This window comes from Natrix helvetica, assembly GCF_964273705.1.
Source record: "Natrix helvetica genome assembly, chromosome: 6".
Lineage (NCBI taxonomy): Eukaryota > Metazoa > Chordata > Lepidosauria > Squamata > Natricidae > Natrix > Natrix helvetica.
In genome coordinates, this window is record NC_138553.1 from 76999070 (window position 1) to 77014232 (window position 15163).

Below are 15163 nucleotides of genomic sequence, written 5' to 3' on the forward strand. Positions count from 1 at the left end.
TAAATAAATAAATAAATAAATAAATAAATAAATAAATAAATAAATAAATAAATAAATAAATAAATAAATAAATAAATAAATAAATAAATAAATAAATAAATAAATAAATAAATAAATAAATAAATAAATAAATAAATAAATAAATAAATAAATAAATAAATAATAAATAAATAAATAAATAAATAAATAAATAAATAAATAAATAAATAAATAAATAAATAAATAAATAAATAAATAAATAAATAAATAAATAAATAAATAAATAAATAAATAAATAAATAAATAAATAAATAAATAAATAAATAATAAATAAATAAATAAATAAATAAATAAATAAATAAATAAATAAATAAATAAATAAATAAATAAATAAATAATAAATAAATAAATAAATAAATAAATAAATAAATAAATAAATAAATAAATAAATAAATAAATAAATAAATAAATAAATAAATAAATAAATAAATAATAAATAAATAATAAATAAATAAATAAATAATAAATAAATAAATAAATAAATAAATAAATAAATAAATAAATAATAAATAATAAATAATAAATAATAAATAATAAATAATAAATAAATAATAAATAAATAAATAAATAAATAAATAAATAAATAAATAATACAGCATCATTTTGAGGGTAGAAGTTGAAACAATTTATGTCCAGGATGCGAGGGGTCTGTAGATATTTTCACAGCCCTCTTTTTGACTTTTGCAGTATACAGGAAGGCAAGTTGGTAGCAATTGTTTTTTCCAAGTGCATAAGTATAAAGGAAACCAATCCATGGATGGATAAAATCAAGCGTGACTATTTTCTGTTTAGCAATGCCATTAAGAATGTGGGGTAAGGAAAATATGCCTGGTGATGTTGGATCTTAATTTCCCGCAGTTGAAAACTCACGTCGCTCTAACATACAAAAATATTCATACTGGTGTGTGTTTTTCCTTTATTTATTGTAAGGGGAATTGTTCAGTTCAGGAAGAAATCATGTTTCCAGCACTGTGTGATATATATATTTTTTCAGTTTGGAAATTGAAATATTTTAACATGCTGTATACACGTGTGTGCATGACTCAAGATTTTTATAGCGTTTTTAAAAGGGAAAGATCCAAGTTAATGCTGTAGCTTCTTGTTGGGATAGAATGTTTACATTTTGTGAATTAGGACTAAGATCTGGTAATATAGAGAAAACAGGGGGAAACACTGTTTTGGGGTTCTTTTAAGATAAAAAAAATGAACATGCATTTCTGTGATATATATGCTACGACTGAGTGATGATTGATTTTAAAAAGCTCTGTTTCTTGTTGATCTCTTTTAGTTCTCCTACCTAAAATATTTCAAAAATGGGGAGGGGGGGGAACCATCTCAAAAGCATCAAAGTATAAATCAGCATATTTATAACCAGAACTTTCTTTTGTTGCTGTGTTGCAATAATTCCTTATTAAGTCTCTTTATAATAAGCAGAAGTGTGCTGTCATTGAGCGTTATTTCACTTGTAGTTTATATCCCTAAGAATTAATTGTAGCATTTAAAAGTCTTGGGGGGATTTTTTTTAATGCATGTCAAATCGCACAAAATAACATTTAGATCTATATTTAGCCAGCCTAAGCTGTAAATAATTATGGAACATCTGGAGTTGGTAAAGGGATGAAGGATAGCTTGCTCGAAGTAACTTTACTCCAGACTAGGCAATTCTGATTTTTCCCATGTTCGTCTCTCATTCTGTGTTGCTGAAAGTAAAAATGCGCTCTTGAGTTTCATTATAATCTTGTGCCATTTGGAGACATAGAGATGGTTATCTACGTTACAGAGCAGCTTATTTTGAAAAAGGTAGCCGTGCATTTCCATTTTGGTAAAGGTAAAGGTTCCTCTCGCACATATGTGCTAGTCGTTCCTAAATCATGTGCTCATCTCCGTTTCAAAGCCGAAGAGCCAGCGCTGTCCAAAGATGTCTCCGTGGTCATGTGGCCAGCATGACTCAATGCCGAAGGCGCACAGAACGCTGTTACCTTCCCACCAAAGGTGGTTCCTGTTTTTCTACTTCCATTTTTTTACATGCTTTCAAACTGCTAGGTTGGCAGAAGCTGGGACAAGTAACAGGAACTTACTCGGTTACGCAGCCCCAGGAATTCGAACCGCCGAACTGCCAACCTTTCTGATCGACAAGCTCAGCGTCTTAGCCCCTGAGCCACCGCGTCCCATGCATTTCCATTTACATCTACAATATTTTTTTTAAAGTGAGCAACATCTTAAGAGTGAGATCCGTAGAGTTAGAGAGGAGAAGTAGGAAACAGTATTTGTCTGAGAAACATTATCTTGTTTTTTCTTTTAAATCTTTTTTAGTGCTTCATCTTTTAGTTGAAGAAAAATAACAATACTTATTTTCAGATTTTCAATTTTTCTGTGACAAAATTCAGGTTAAGATGGCATGTATTTGTGTGTGTGTGTGTGTGTGTGTGTGTGTTGTATTTGTGCTGATAAATAAATAAAGAGAGACTAGTATAGATCTATTTCAAGCTATTTAGCTCTCATCAGCTAGCCATACCCTTGCTGGGATTCGAAATAGCTTGAAATAGATCTATACTAGTCTCCCTTTATTTATTTATCAGCACAAATACAACACAAATATAAAAAGGCAACATTAAAAATATGGTTTTCTGGCTGGATGGTCTCCTGTAGTGAGCCGATAGACAGAAAGGGGGAGTAGTGAGTTCCCTCCCTGCACCTTGATAGACTATATATATATAGTCTATCAAGGTGCAGCAAAAAAACGTATAAAATGTAAACACCATATCAACTGCAGTGATGGAACAGTTTGCAGTCAAACTGGTCTCCCTTTCAGAGTATTTAAGAAATTGATTCTATAAACTACAAATAAGAAGTTCTAGCTCAAGACTAATAATATGAAGCTCACCAGACACTTTGGTAAGGAAGACAGAATAAGACAAGCAAGTAATTCTCCATTTGATCTTAGTTGAAGGAGCTGACCAGGTGGAGGGGTTAAGTGCGTCATCAGTTTAGAATACTTATGTTCCCACGAGAGACCTAAATCCAGTCCCATCTGTGAATTCCATTGACTGTCATCTAGCACCAATTTCGCTTGACTGTTAGTACATCAGATTCTTGCGTATAGGTAGCATGAAATTTACTTGTATTGCCTCGAAATTCCTCTCCTGTTCTTGTTTTTTCACGCCTGACAGTTGTGGAAAGAAAGGTTGGTCCCTTAACCTGGTCTTCTTCCATTGAAAAATTAGTTTAGTTGAAGTCTAAACTTTTGCTGATCCTTTTCATGTTTAGGACAAGCTATTCCATTCAATAATTGCACTCACTGTTAGAAAATCTTCTCCTTACTTGTAGGTTGAATCTCTCTTTGACAAGTTTCCACCCATTACTTCTTATCCTGCCATTGTGTGTCCTAGAGCTGTGATGGATGTTCCATTGCTTGTTAATTTGGGTGGGGGCTAAGAGATGGGGTACCTTCCTGAACTCACCAACTTTCAGTAAATCAACAATGAATTTTTTTTGAAACTACAGATATTTTGGAATCTATATTAGTATGTGTGTTTGTGTGTGTGTGTGTGTGTGTATATATATATATATATATATATATGTATGTATGTATGTATGTATGTATGTATGTATGTTGTATTTGTACTGATAAGTAAATAAAGGGAGACTAGTATAGATCTATTTCGAGCTAATTAGCTCTCATCAGTTAGCCATACCCTTACTGGGATTTGAACCTGGGCTGTATTATATCTTAGGCAGGAGTCTTAGCCACTAAGCCACAGGCTCGCTTCCTTATCAGGAGGATAATATATATATATATATATATATATATATATATATATATATATATATATATATATATATATATATATATATATATATATATATATATATATATATATATATATATATATATATATATATATATATATATATATATATATATATATATATATATATATATATATATATATATATATGCTGGTTTTGTTGTATTCGGGTCTTTTCCCGTGTAAGGTTGAGATTGTCTTTGCAACGTTTCGGCAGGATCACACCTGCCATCTTCAAGCTGTGGGCTTGATCCTGCCGAAACGTTGCAAAGACAATCTCAACCTTACACGGGAAAAGACCCGAATACAACAAAACCAGCATACCTACACCCGTGAAAATCTACGAAAACATATATATATATATATATATATATATATATATATATATATATATATATATATATATATATATATATATATATATATATATATATTATATAAATTTATATATTTATAATATATAAATATATATTATAAATTATATAATATATAAATTCGTATTTCGTATTTATTTCATTTTGTATTAATTAACAACCCAAGAAAGTTTAAGTTTCTGAAAAAGGAATAAGCGTCTATTTTCATTCGCTCAATAAGGGCTAGGCAATTTCTTAAGAATGGTGTGCACATCTGGAATTTTGAAGGAATATTTCTGTGTTTGTATAAACTGGCAGCTGGCAGGAAATTGCTTATTTAAATATATCTTCCATAGAAGTCATGAATAAACACAGGCTAACTGTTATAGGGAAGAATAGTAATGAGATTGTCCTTTTCATCCTATTAATCTACCTAAAATGTTGTGTACCATTATCTATTTTTCTTAACAGGTGGATGCACTTCCAAATTAGGTATTTTTAATTTTATATCTTTACTAGATTTGTATCCTGCCTTTCATCCAAGAGTAGAAGGCACTGTACATATTTTTTTCACAGCAATAACTTGTAGTATAGTTTGACCCAAGAGATAGTAGTCACTCAGTCAGTTTCTACAGCCGAGGGAGCATAGATGCAGTCACCAGGAGCCAGGCTGAATTAAATAGGTATTTACATTTTGTTAGCAACCAAAGAAACAGATAATCCTTGACTTACAAACTTTCATTTAGCAACTACTGAGTACAGGTAGTCCTCGTCTTACAACGGTTGACCGTTCAAAGTTACAACGGCACTGTAAAAAGTGACTTATGACCTTTTTGCAACATCCTCATGATAACCTGATTAAAATTCAGATAGCAATAGCACTTATATGCCACTTCACAGCCCTCTCTAAGCGGTTTACAGAGTCAGCCTATTTGCCCCCAACAATCTGGGTCCTCATTTTACCGACCTCGGAAGGATGGAAGGCTGAGTCAACCTTGAGCCTGGTGAGATTTGATCTGCCAAAATGCAGGCAGCCGGCAGCTGGCAGAAGTAGCCTGCAGTACAGCACTCTAACCATTGCGCCACCACAGTCCTCAGATTCTTGGAAACGGGTTCATATTTATGACGGTTGCAGCGTCCCGAGGTCACGTCGTGATCCCCTTTTGCGATCTTCTGACAAAACAAAGTCAATAGGGAAGCCAGATTCGCTTAACGGCCGGTTTACTAAAGTCAACAACTGCAGTAGGTCGTAAAACAGAGCAAAACTCACATGACAAATGTCTCATTTAGCAACATAAATTTTTGGCTCAATTGTGGTCATCACTCAAGGACTACTTATACTTGAAGAGAAAAGAGGTGTTCTACATTTTTCATTCAACATACTGAACCATCCTAGTGTTTTGATTTTTTTTAAAAAAAACAAAAAACCAAGCAATATATCTTTATATTGAGGGTCCGATTAAAAAAAATAGCAATGTTCATAGGATGTAACTGAGCTTTCTGTTTTCCCCAGTTCTGTACTTCATTAGTAACTGTATTGTTAACTCTTAAATCTCGATTTTGAAGGCAGTTATAATAACCCAGTCAAACTAGTTCTGTTGTAAATTTATGATATATAAAAGAAAATAAATTATGAGTAGGAAGGAGACATTAATTCTTAACAGTGTGTTGTTTTCTAGGCATTCCTGAAAAATGGACGACGACTACTTTGGAGGATTTGAGGTATGGAAATAGGAATATTGAAATGTTCGCCCATGATATTGTCTTTCTTTTTTTAATAAAGTTTTTATTTTTATTTTTTTCATTTTTATAACAAATAACCACGTATACTATTACTTAACCAACATCATATTATGTTGTTAAATGTGTACATCAATTCGTCTTACCATCAACTCCCAAAAATGATTATTGGCTCGTCTGCTCTCCATACACCGAATTTGTACCCTATCCATCACTTTCTTCTCCCTCTCCTCCCCCTCCCTACCTCCTTTCTTCCCTCTGTCGTCCTTCTTTTCTCTATTTCCCCACTCCTCTCTCCTTCTCCTCTCCATGATATTTTCAATAATTAAAGCTATGTAGGATACACTAGCATAGTAATGGCTAACCTTTGTGGATGCACGCAAGAGTGTGCACGAGCCTGCACTCATAATACAATGCGCGTGCAATACCCCCCTGTGCACTCTGCATCTCTGGGCATGTGCACATGACTTCCCCGCACTCCCCCGACACCCTGCATATGTGTACGTACCCCCTTTGTTCTCCCCGCACCTCATTTTGGGTCTTGTAGGGCTCACGGCAGCCTCTTGGGACCAAAAACACACCGCGGGGGGCCCCCGTGGCTCCCCCGTGCTCCTCCGAGCAAACCTCTCCTTGCCCAGCGCATGTGGACGCATCTCTCACATGCGCCCCACCTCCCGCGCATGCACGGCAGAGACCTGAAAAATCAGCTGGTCTGTGGGAGGTGCGCACGCATGCATGATAGAGCTGAACTGGGGCATGCCCGTAGAGAGGACTCTGCATGCCACAAGTTCACCATCACGGCTCTAGCCCTCAGTAGCAAGTGTAAATCATTTAGTCATGTGTCAGATTCTAATGTATGTAACTTTTATTATGGTTTTATCAGTTGTTAAGAAGGTCAAGAAAGCACAATTTACTACTTGAAATGCCCGGGGGCATTCAAATACTACTCTAAATATCAGTAGGTAACATTTCTCCAAATGTTCCAAACGGGACAATAAATCTGAGGAATCTTTAGCTTCAATCTTTTGATTGCTTTCGCAGACTAGCTTATATTCGTTTCCCCTCTTTACCAAATTGGCTTCTTCTTGTGTTTTGAAAGTGACCTATTTTGTCAGAGGCCCAGAGTCCTGCCTCCTGATAGGATGGTCCTTTCGTTGAAGGAGGTCTTCTTAAGGTTCTTCAGAGTCAGAAATCCTGGCTGCAGAAGGAAATTGGGTCTGGTTGATTGCATAAAGTCACCGGAGCCACATTTTTTTTTGTGGGGGTGGCATTTCATCTCTCCCACACACTTTTCCCCCCCCTAACAGAGTGCCAAAAGTTAGGAATACAGGAAGCTGGTTTATACCGGTGGGGGTGGGTGGGTCATGCCAAGAGAGTGAATTTCCTGACTGTTGGGCCAATGTTTCATATAAAGTGATGCCAAACTTCACATTTTTATATAAGAAAAATATTTTTTGGCATAAATAAACAGCCAATCAGGATAAAGCAACAGGGAACTTTCGAATGCTCATGCAGTAGCAATCAAGGAGAGAAGCAACCTAGAATTAAGGAGAAATTTCCTAACAGTGAGAACAATTAACCTGTGGAACAACTTGACTCCAGAAGTTGGGGGTGGTTCTGACTTAGGCTTCCCCAGCAGCACGAAGCCGAGTCCTCGTCCTGATAAACCCCTTTTATTTAATTTACAGTGAATTCCTCTCCAGCACAGTCCTGGTCCACAGTCTTTTAAGATAGTTCACAATTACCGACCTTTATCAGGGTTGGAGAGTGGCCAGGCTGATATTTTTCAGATGCTACAATACATGGCAAGAATGCAGGAATAAACTAATTGTCTGCTGCAAACTCCACTCTCCTTTCGCTCCTCTTTTATTCCCTATGGGAGGGGCCATTCATCCTCCACCTGTGGCCTTACTCCCGAGTCGAACCTTGTACCTTAGCTGTTCCCCTCGCCTGGCAACTCTGCGCATGCGCACCCTGGGAACAGGCTCCAGCTGTTTGTCTGCCTCACTGTTGTCTGACTCTGAAGGCAGCTGATAACTGGGGCATACGGCTCTGGCCCTCTCTCTGCCTCCGACACAGAGCCCTCATCAGAGCCTTCCCCAGACTCCAGGACTGGCCCATGTTCCTCCCCAACCTCCTCACTGTCCGAATCTGCTGTCAGATTCGCTGGTTGCTGGAGGGCCCACTTGCATTCAGAAGTTGTGAGTGCCCTATCACTGGAGGCTTTCAAAAAGATACCGGACAGCCACTTGTCTGGAATGGTACAGGTCAGGATCTTCTGCTTGAGGAGAGGGTTGGACTAGAAGACCTCCAAGGTCCCTTCCAACTCTAATCTGTAACTGTCTAGTAAAACAGATGGAAGATGTCACACCATTTGATTATATACTATACTTTTTATATAATTCATCTATTGAAGGCGCCAGGAAGATTTTGATGTGATTGTTTTCCCTACAGTGAGGGTGAACCTTTTTCGTTTCGGGTGCCAAAAGCATGCGCTATTGCACACGCTCACCTGCCCACCCCCATAATTTAATGCCCTCCTCCTGCCCCGTGAGCACGCACAGGTGGCCCCGCCTCGCTGCCCCGCGCACTTGCACAAAGATTTCTTCGAGCCTGGGGAGGGCAAAAACAGCCTCCCCCACCCCCCTGGAGGCCCTCGGAGGCTGGAAATGGCCCATGTTCTGACTTCCGGTGGGCCCAGTAGATCTGTTTTCCGCCCTCCCCAGGCTCCAAAGGCTTTCTAGGAGCCTGGGGAGGGCGAAAAACAGCCCGACACGCAAACCGGAAGTTCGGGAATGGACTTCCGGGTTGACCGCTGGGCCATTTTTCTCCCTCCGGAGGCTTCAGGAGGCTTCCTTGGAAGCCCAACGCGCAAACCAGAAGTCCATTCCCGAACCTCCGTTTTGCGCATGCACGGCCAAAAATCAAGACCAAAAATCAGTTGGCCAGTCCGCGCATGCACACTGGAGCTGACAGGCCAACCCCTTGTGTGCCCTCAGAAATGGCTTCTCGTTCCATGGGTTCTCCATCACGGGCCTAGTATATTATTGATTAACACGCTCCTTAAAAGATAAATATGCGAATTAAGACCAAATAAACTGCAGACTTAGCAAAAGTTAAAATAGCACGGAAATGCCTTTCTACTAAAATCGTATAAAAATGGTGCCATGACCAACATTTGGGGAGCCGAAGGCCCCATGTAGGCCTACATTGCAAAGCATGAATAGTCTGAGGGGGGGGGGGAACCCTAGATATGATTTACTTCAATCCAAGTACAATTAAATAAATTCTCATGCATTCCCCTTTGTGTTGTGGAGCTCCCTATAGAAATGTGGCTGAAGGTACTGGAGTCATGGACACCAAACTGGAAATGGAGTGGAATGGCACTGCTTGGAAATTCTTCAAATGAATAATGGCGCAGTGGAGAAAATCTGGTCCCTAGTTTAATAATCTGCCTTGCACTTTCAGGCTGCAGACATATTTTTTAAAGATGGAAACGGTGAACCCCAGACAACATCTCCTGCTATTCCTTGGGCAGCATTTCCCACAGGTAAATAAAGAACTACAGGTAATTTGTGGGTGGGACTTCTTATGAGTTTCTCTTTTTTGTTTTGTCAAGTTTATTTTATTTTATATTGCTTATACATATCAGTGCGTGAACAGCGTGATACCTGGGTATCATACATTTTAGTACTCATAAACATAATATTATTACTCATAGCTATTACATTTTCATCTTCATTTCATATTGTTTAAACACGTCTAATACAACTTAGGGACCTCCCTCTTATTATTACATATATCTTGTTATGTTAAAATATATATATTGTTCCCCTCTTATTTCTATTCTAACTTTTATTCGTGTCACTGTTGTATTCAAAGATGTTTCTGTTTTGCCTTCCATCTTATACCTGCTGCTTTATTCGTTTTTCCCTTATTTAACTCTTCACATCTATCTATATTAAAGTTTCATCCTTCATGGTTTCATTGTTCAGTATTTCAATATACAATTCTAATATCAATCACAATTTGAACCTGTAGGGTAGATCTATTCACATTCCTTCCATTCATCCAATCCATGTAATTCTACTTTTAATACACATGCTTATATTAAAACATATTCTTTCATTATCTAATTACTCATTGTTTAATGCTAGTATTAATAGTTATTATTATTAATATTAATATTATGAGTTTTTCTGAACCACTTTACTGGCGATGGTGTTAAGAGAGGAATCCGTCTGGAATCATTACATTCCCACAAGCGAAATCCAGCCGCTCTTGAATTCTGTTAACTCTGGTTTAGTGCTGACCATTAGTTGACTAGATTCTAGTGAATGACTTGAGCAAAAAATCTTAATGGCAACATAATGTATGGTCCTGATACTTTGCGCCTGACATTACGGTACATTAGTCCTTCCTTTTATTTCATACTCACATACACTGACAGATAGATTATGATGGAGATAGATTAGTTTACTTAATATAGCACAGGGGTTGGCAACGTTAAACACCCAAAGAACCATTTGGACCTGTTTCCCACAGAAAAGAAAACACCGGGAGCTACAAGGGTCCTAACCGGAAGCCCCCCGTTCAATTCTGGAGCTGACCGGAAGTCCGGTTCCCCCACTATAGTCTCCTTCTAGCGTGGCACCCTTTTTTCTCTACCTGTCCTAACCAAAAGCGCTATCAATTGTGGAGACGACCAGAAAACCCGCCCCTTGCCATAGAGTCTCCTCCTGGTGCGCCGTGCTTCCCCCACCCCAAATTGGAAGTTTGTCTCAAATTGTGGCGCCGATCTTTTATGTATTCCCTGTGAAGGGACATATGACTGAGGTGAGTGATCACTGAAACCTAACTGCTTTAATCAACACAACTATTAGAACAGAACAGAGCCTGCCGGTTTGACAGCTATTTATACAGGTGGCTGTCAAACCGGCAACCAATTAGAACACAACCTTTTCCAGCCAGAACCCTCCTTTAATTTCAACCAATGGCAACCATCCTCAGCCCTGATTGACACTGAAGAGACAACAGATGGGAGACAGGGAGCCGCATTAGAGGGATAAAAGAGCCACTTGCGGCTCCAGAGCTGTGGGTTGCTGACCCTTGGTATAGCAGAAACATCTTAGGGCAGTGTTTTTCCAACTTGGCAACTTTAAGGTGAGAGAACTTCAACTTCCAGAAAAAAAGATCTTTTGACTTTTCTTTAGTTTCTAAAAGACTCCACAAGCTTTGAGTTTCTTCAGTGTAACTGATTGGAATAATCCCACGAAAGATACGTTCAACCATCGTGAACGTTTCAGAAGTAAAGTGAAATTCTCATGCTTATAAATACTTTAATAAAATAAAGTTTCCAGCCAGTACCGTTTTATAATAAGGGTTATTACAGTATATTTTCCCCATAAGTATAAAATTACACAGTATTTGTCTTGGTTTCTCAAGATGCCTTACCCGATAATCTTTGTAACAATTTTGTGAGATGCTGCGAACTACTTAGTGAGAAGTTGTGTTGTGGAGAAGAAGTCAAGAATTAGATGTTTGATTCTGAGACGGAATGGGGATTTGAGCTATGGATTTAGTGCAATTTTATCCTTCTATCTGTATAGAATGTGGGGGAAAAAAACCTAGACATCGTGCAAATTCACTCTGGGTTGTGCAGGGTAGACAACGCCAATTAAGCAATATCTGCTTGGCCTACTGCCTAAGCCATTTTCCAAATCAGCATAACTGCAGAATGCATAGAATTCTTGCTATACATTTATTTTGCTTCCATAACCTTTCTTCTTTGATTTTTTTAAAAAGCAGATATACTTTAAAAAAAAAAAAATTAAATGTATCAATTTAACTGGGATCGTTTACCCTTAAAAATTAGACAATTATTTTTTACGAAGCATTTTTCTATTCCTCGCATGTTCTTGCCAAAATATATATGCGTAAAAATATGCATTGTATTTTGGGAATGTTTATGGCGAACTCTCCTTTACAAAATAAAAGGATTTGAAACTCTCACTCACGATGTTCGCTTGCTCTTATGCTCTCTTACATCAGGGAAACTTATGAGTATGGGTACTATTTTATTAAAAAAAAGAAATATGTATTTCTTTACGTTTCTTTACATTTACACACTAGAGATAGTATTCTATTTTCTTCACTACTGGTTCGGTAGTGGGAGCGCACACGCATGCTGAGAAGGTCCTTGATGACATCAGGGTGGGTGGGCGGAGCCTCGCACCGCCGCCCAAACTGTTTGCCCAAACTGGTGTGAACTGGCAGCATACCACCTCTGTTTCATGTGTAAATGATAAACGATTTTTGATAAGTAAAGACATGCAGAACAAACATATTATCCTAAATTTTCTCGCAGTAGTTTCAGTAAGCAAATTTGTGTTTTATTTATATTGTAATTCATGGTAATTTGTTGAATTCCTTTGGCCAGTACATCAAGTTGCTATTTTTAGCTTTGCAGAAAGATACAAGCTTTTAAAAACAGATGTCTTACTGAATTTCCTTTCCTTTCACTTGCATTCCTTTCTCTTCCTTGTTTTTACCAATAGTGCCTGAAATTCTTGTACCACCAACAGTTTCTGCCGAGCTCCTCTCAAAAGAGGCTCCGGCTAATATACCTCCAGACCCTCAACTATCACCCAATACTTTAAGTGAAGCTGATCTTAAAGAGCAGGTAAAATCATTTTATGATTGTTTTTTTATGCATGAAAAATACTTTTTAAATGCATCTATCTATCTATCTATCTATCTATCTATCTATCTATCTATCTATCTATCTATCTATCTATCATCTATCTATCTATCTATCTATCATCTATCTATCTATCTATCTATCTATCTATCTATCTATCTATCTATCTATCTAAATAGCTCTGTGTGTGTGTGTGTGTGTGTGTGTGTGTGTGTTTGTGTATGCTCCAGCATAACTCTGGAATGCCTCGAACAATTTCAACCAAACTTGGTACATAGATGACTTACTGTCTCTCTCGTGAAAAATACTGTGGGTGTAATACACCCTTAACACCCTTCGGGGTGTGTGTTCTGTTGAGATACAGCCTGTTTTGCCTTAAAATGGCTTCTAATGTGCTGCCATAAAATGGCTTCTACTGTACAGCGCAGTGGAGTTGCCATGGTAACAGCGTCATAGTACTCCACAAGGGGGCTCCCTCTGGTAAGGGGGGGAAATCCAACATTAAAAATTATGTTTGGTCTGGACATTTTCCCCCTATAAATAAATACCCGGACAACACCGGTTATCAACTAGTTGTAAAAAAATTGTAAGTAGAGAAGGACTAGGGGTGATATGATAGCTGTCTTCCAGTACTTGAGGGACCGTCACAGAGAAGAATGGCTCGACTTATTCTGCAAAACACCTGAAGGCAGGACAAGTAGGAATTTTTGGAAGCTCGTCAGAGGAAGATCCAACCTGGAATTAAGGAGAAATTTCCTGACAGTGCAAACAATTAATCGCTAGAAGGACTTGCTTCCGGAAGTTGTGGGTGCTTCAACACTAAAGGTTTTCAAGGAGATATTATACAATACAATACAATACAATACAATACAATACAATACAATAATACAATAATACAATACAATACAATACAATACAATACAATACAATAATACAATAATACAATACAATACAATACAATACAATACAATAATACAATACAATACAATACAATACAATACAATAATACAATACAATACAATAATACAATACAATACAATACAATACAATACAATAATACAATACAATACAATAATACAATGCAATGCAATGCAATGCAATGCAATGCAATGCAATGCAATGCAATGCAATACACAATAGAAGAGTTGGAAGGGTCCTTGGAGGTCTTCTAGTCCAACCCCCTGCAGGCAGGAAACCCTACACCATTTCAGACAAATGGCTATCCAACATCTTCTTAAAGACTTCCAGTGTTGGGGCATTCACAACTTCTAGAGGCAACTTCTGTTCCACTGATTAATTGTTCTAACTGTCAGGAAATTTCTCCTCAGTTCTAAGTTGCTTCTCTCCTTGATTAGTTTCCAGCCATTGCTTCTTGTTCTAACCTCCAGTGCTTTGGAGAATAGCTTGACTCCCTCTTCTTTGTGGCAGCCCCTGAGATATTGGAACACTGCTATCATGTCTCCCCTAGTCTTTCTTTTCTCTAAGCGAGTCATACCCAGTTCCTGCAACCGTTCTTCATATGTTTTAGTCTCCAGTTCCCTCATCATCTTTATTGCTCTTTTATGCACTCTTTCTAGAGTCTCCACATCTTTTTTACATCGTGGCGACCAAAACTGGATGCAGTATTGGAGAGCCATTTGCCCAGAATGGCATAGGGTCTCGTTCTTAAGCATAGGGTTAGACTAGAAGACCTGCAAGGCTCCTTCCAACTCTGTTATTCTATGTTCTATGTCAGTGAGGGTTAACCTTTTTGTTGTTGCTTGCGAAAGAGCGTGACACCCCCCCCCCACCTGTGCATGCATGTGTGGGACCAAAAACGGGCCACGGAGGAGGCCGCACTCCCCCTGCGCCCCATTTTGGGCCTAGTAGGCTCCCCTAGAGCCTTCTGGGACCAGAAACAGGCTGCAGGAGGGGCATGCCACCCCACCCTGCACTTCCCCCTGCCCCCTGTGCATGCCTGCATGTCTCACCCCCTGCACATGTGTGGAAGAGACCCGAAATTCAGCTGGCTGGCAGGAGGCGCGCATGCATGCGCAGTGGAGCTGAGCTGGGGTGATGGTTGTGTGCCATCTGTGTCACATGTGTCATAGATTCACCATCACGGATTTAGGAGTGCAGTTAGTCCTTGACTTTACGACTATCATTGGGACCAGAATTTCCTTTGCTAAGCAAGGTTGATGTTCTGAGTCATACCCAATTTTGTGTTTCATTTGTCACGCTTGTTAAGCAGTTCACTGCGGTTGTTAAGTGAATCACATGGTCACGAAGCATGGTCACGAAGCTTCCCCTAGTGTCTTGGGCTTGTTGAAAGCCAGCTGGGAAGGTCCCAAATGCCAATGACCTCAGGATGGTTACAGGTGTTGTAAATCCATGCCGGTTGCCACTTTGCCCAAATTTTGATCCCGTGACTGTGGGTATGCCGTGATGTTCGTAAGTGCGAGAATGGGTCATGTCACTTTTTTTTCAATGCCATTCTAACTTCAGACAGCTGCTAAACGAATGGTTATAATTCTAGGACTGTT

At 38.3% G+C, this 15163-nt stretch overlaps 1 protein-coding gene across 2 annotated transcripts in view; it reads left to right on the forward strand.

Annotated features, from left to right (window-relative positions):
• Positions 1 to 15163, forward strand: part of CCDC91 (coiled-coil domain containing 91) — a 125029-nt gene that overhangs the window by 12104 nt on the left and 97762 nt on the right. For both annotated transcript variants that reach the window (XM_081958005.1, XM_081958006.1), the window contains exons 2-4: positions 5881 to 5923; positions 9410 to 9491; positions 12499 to 12623. In XM_081958005.1, coding sequence (XP_081814131.1) covers positions 5894 to 5923; positions 9410 to 9491; positions 12499 to 12623 — 237 coding nt within the window. In that variant the 5' untranslated portion in view covers positions 5881 to 5893. The remainder of the gene's footprint in view (positions 1 to 5880; positions 5924 to 9409; positions 9492 to 12498; positions 12624 to 15163) is intronic.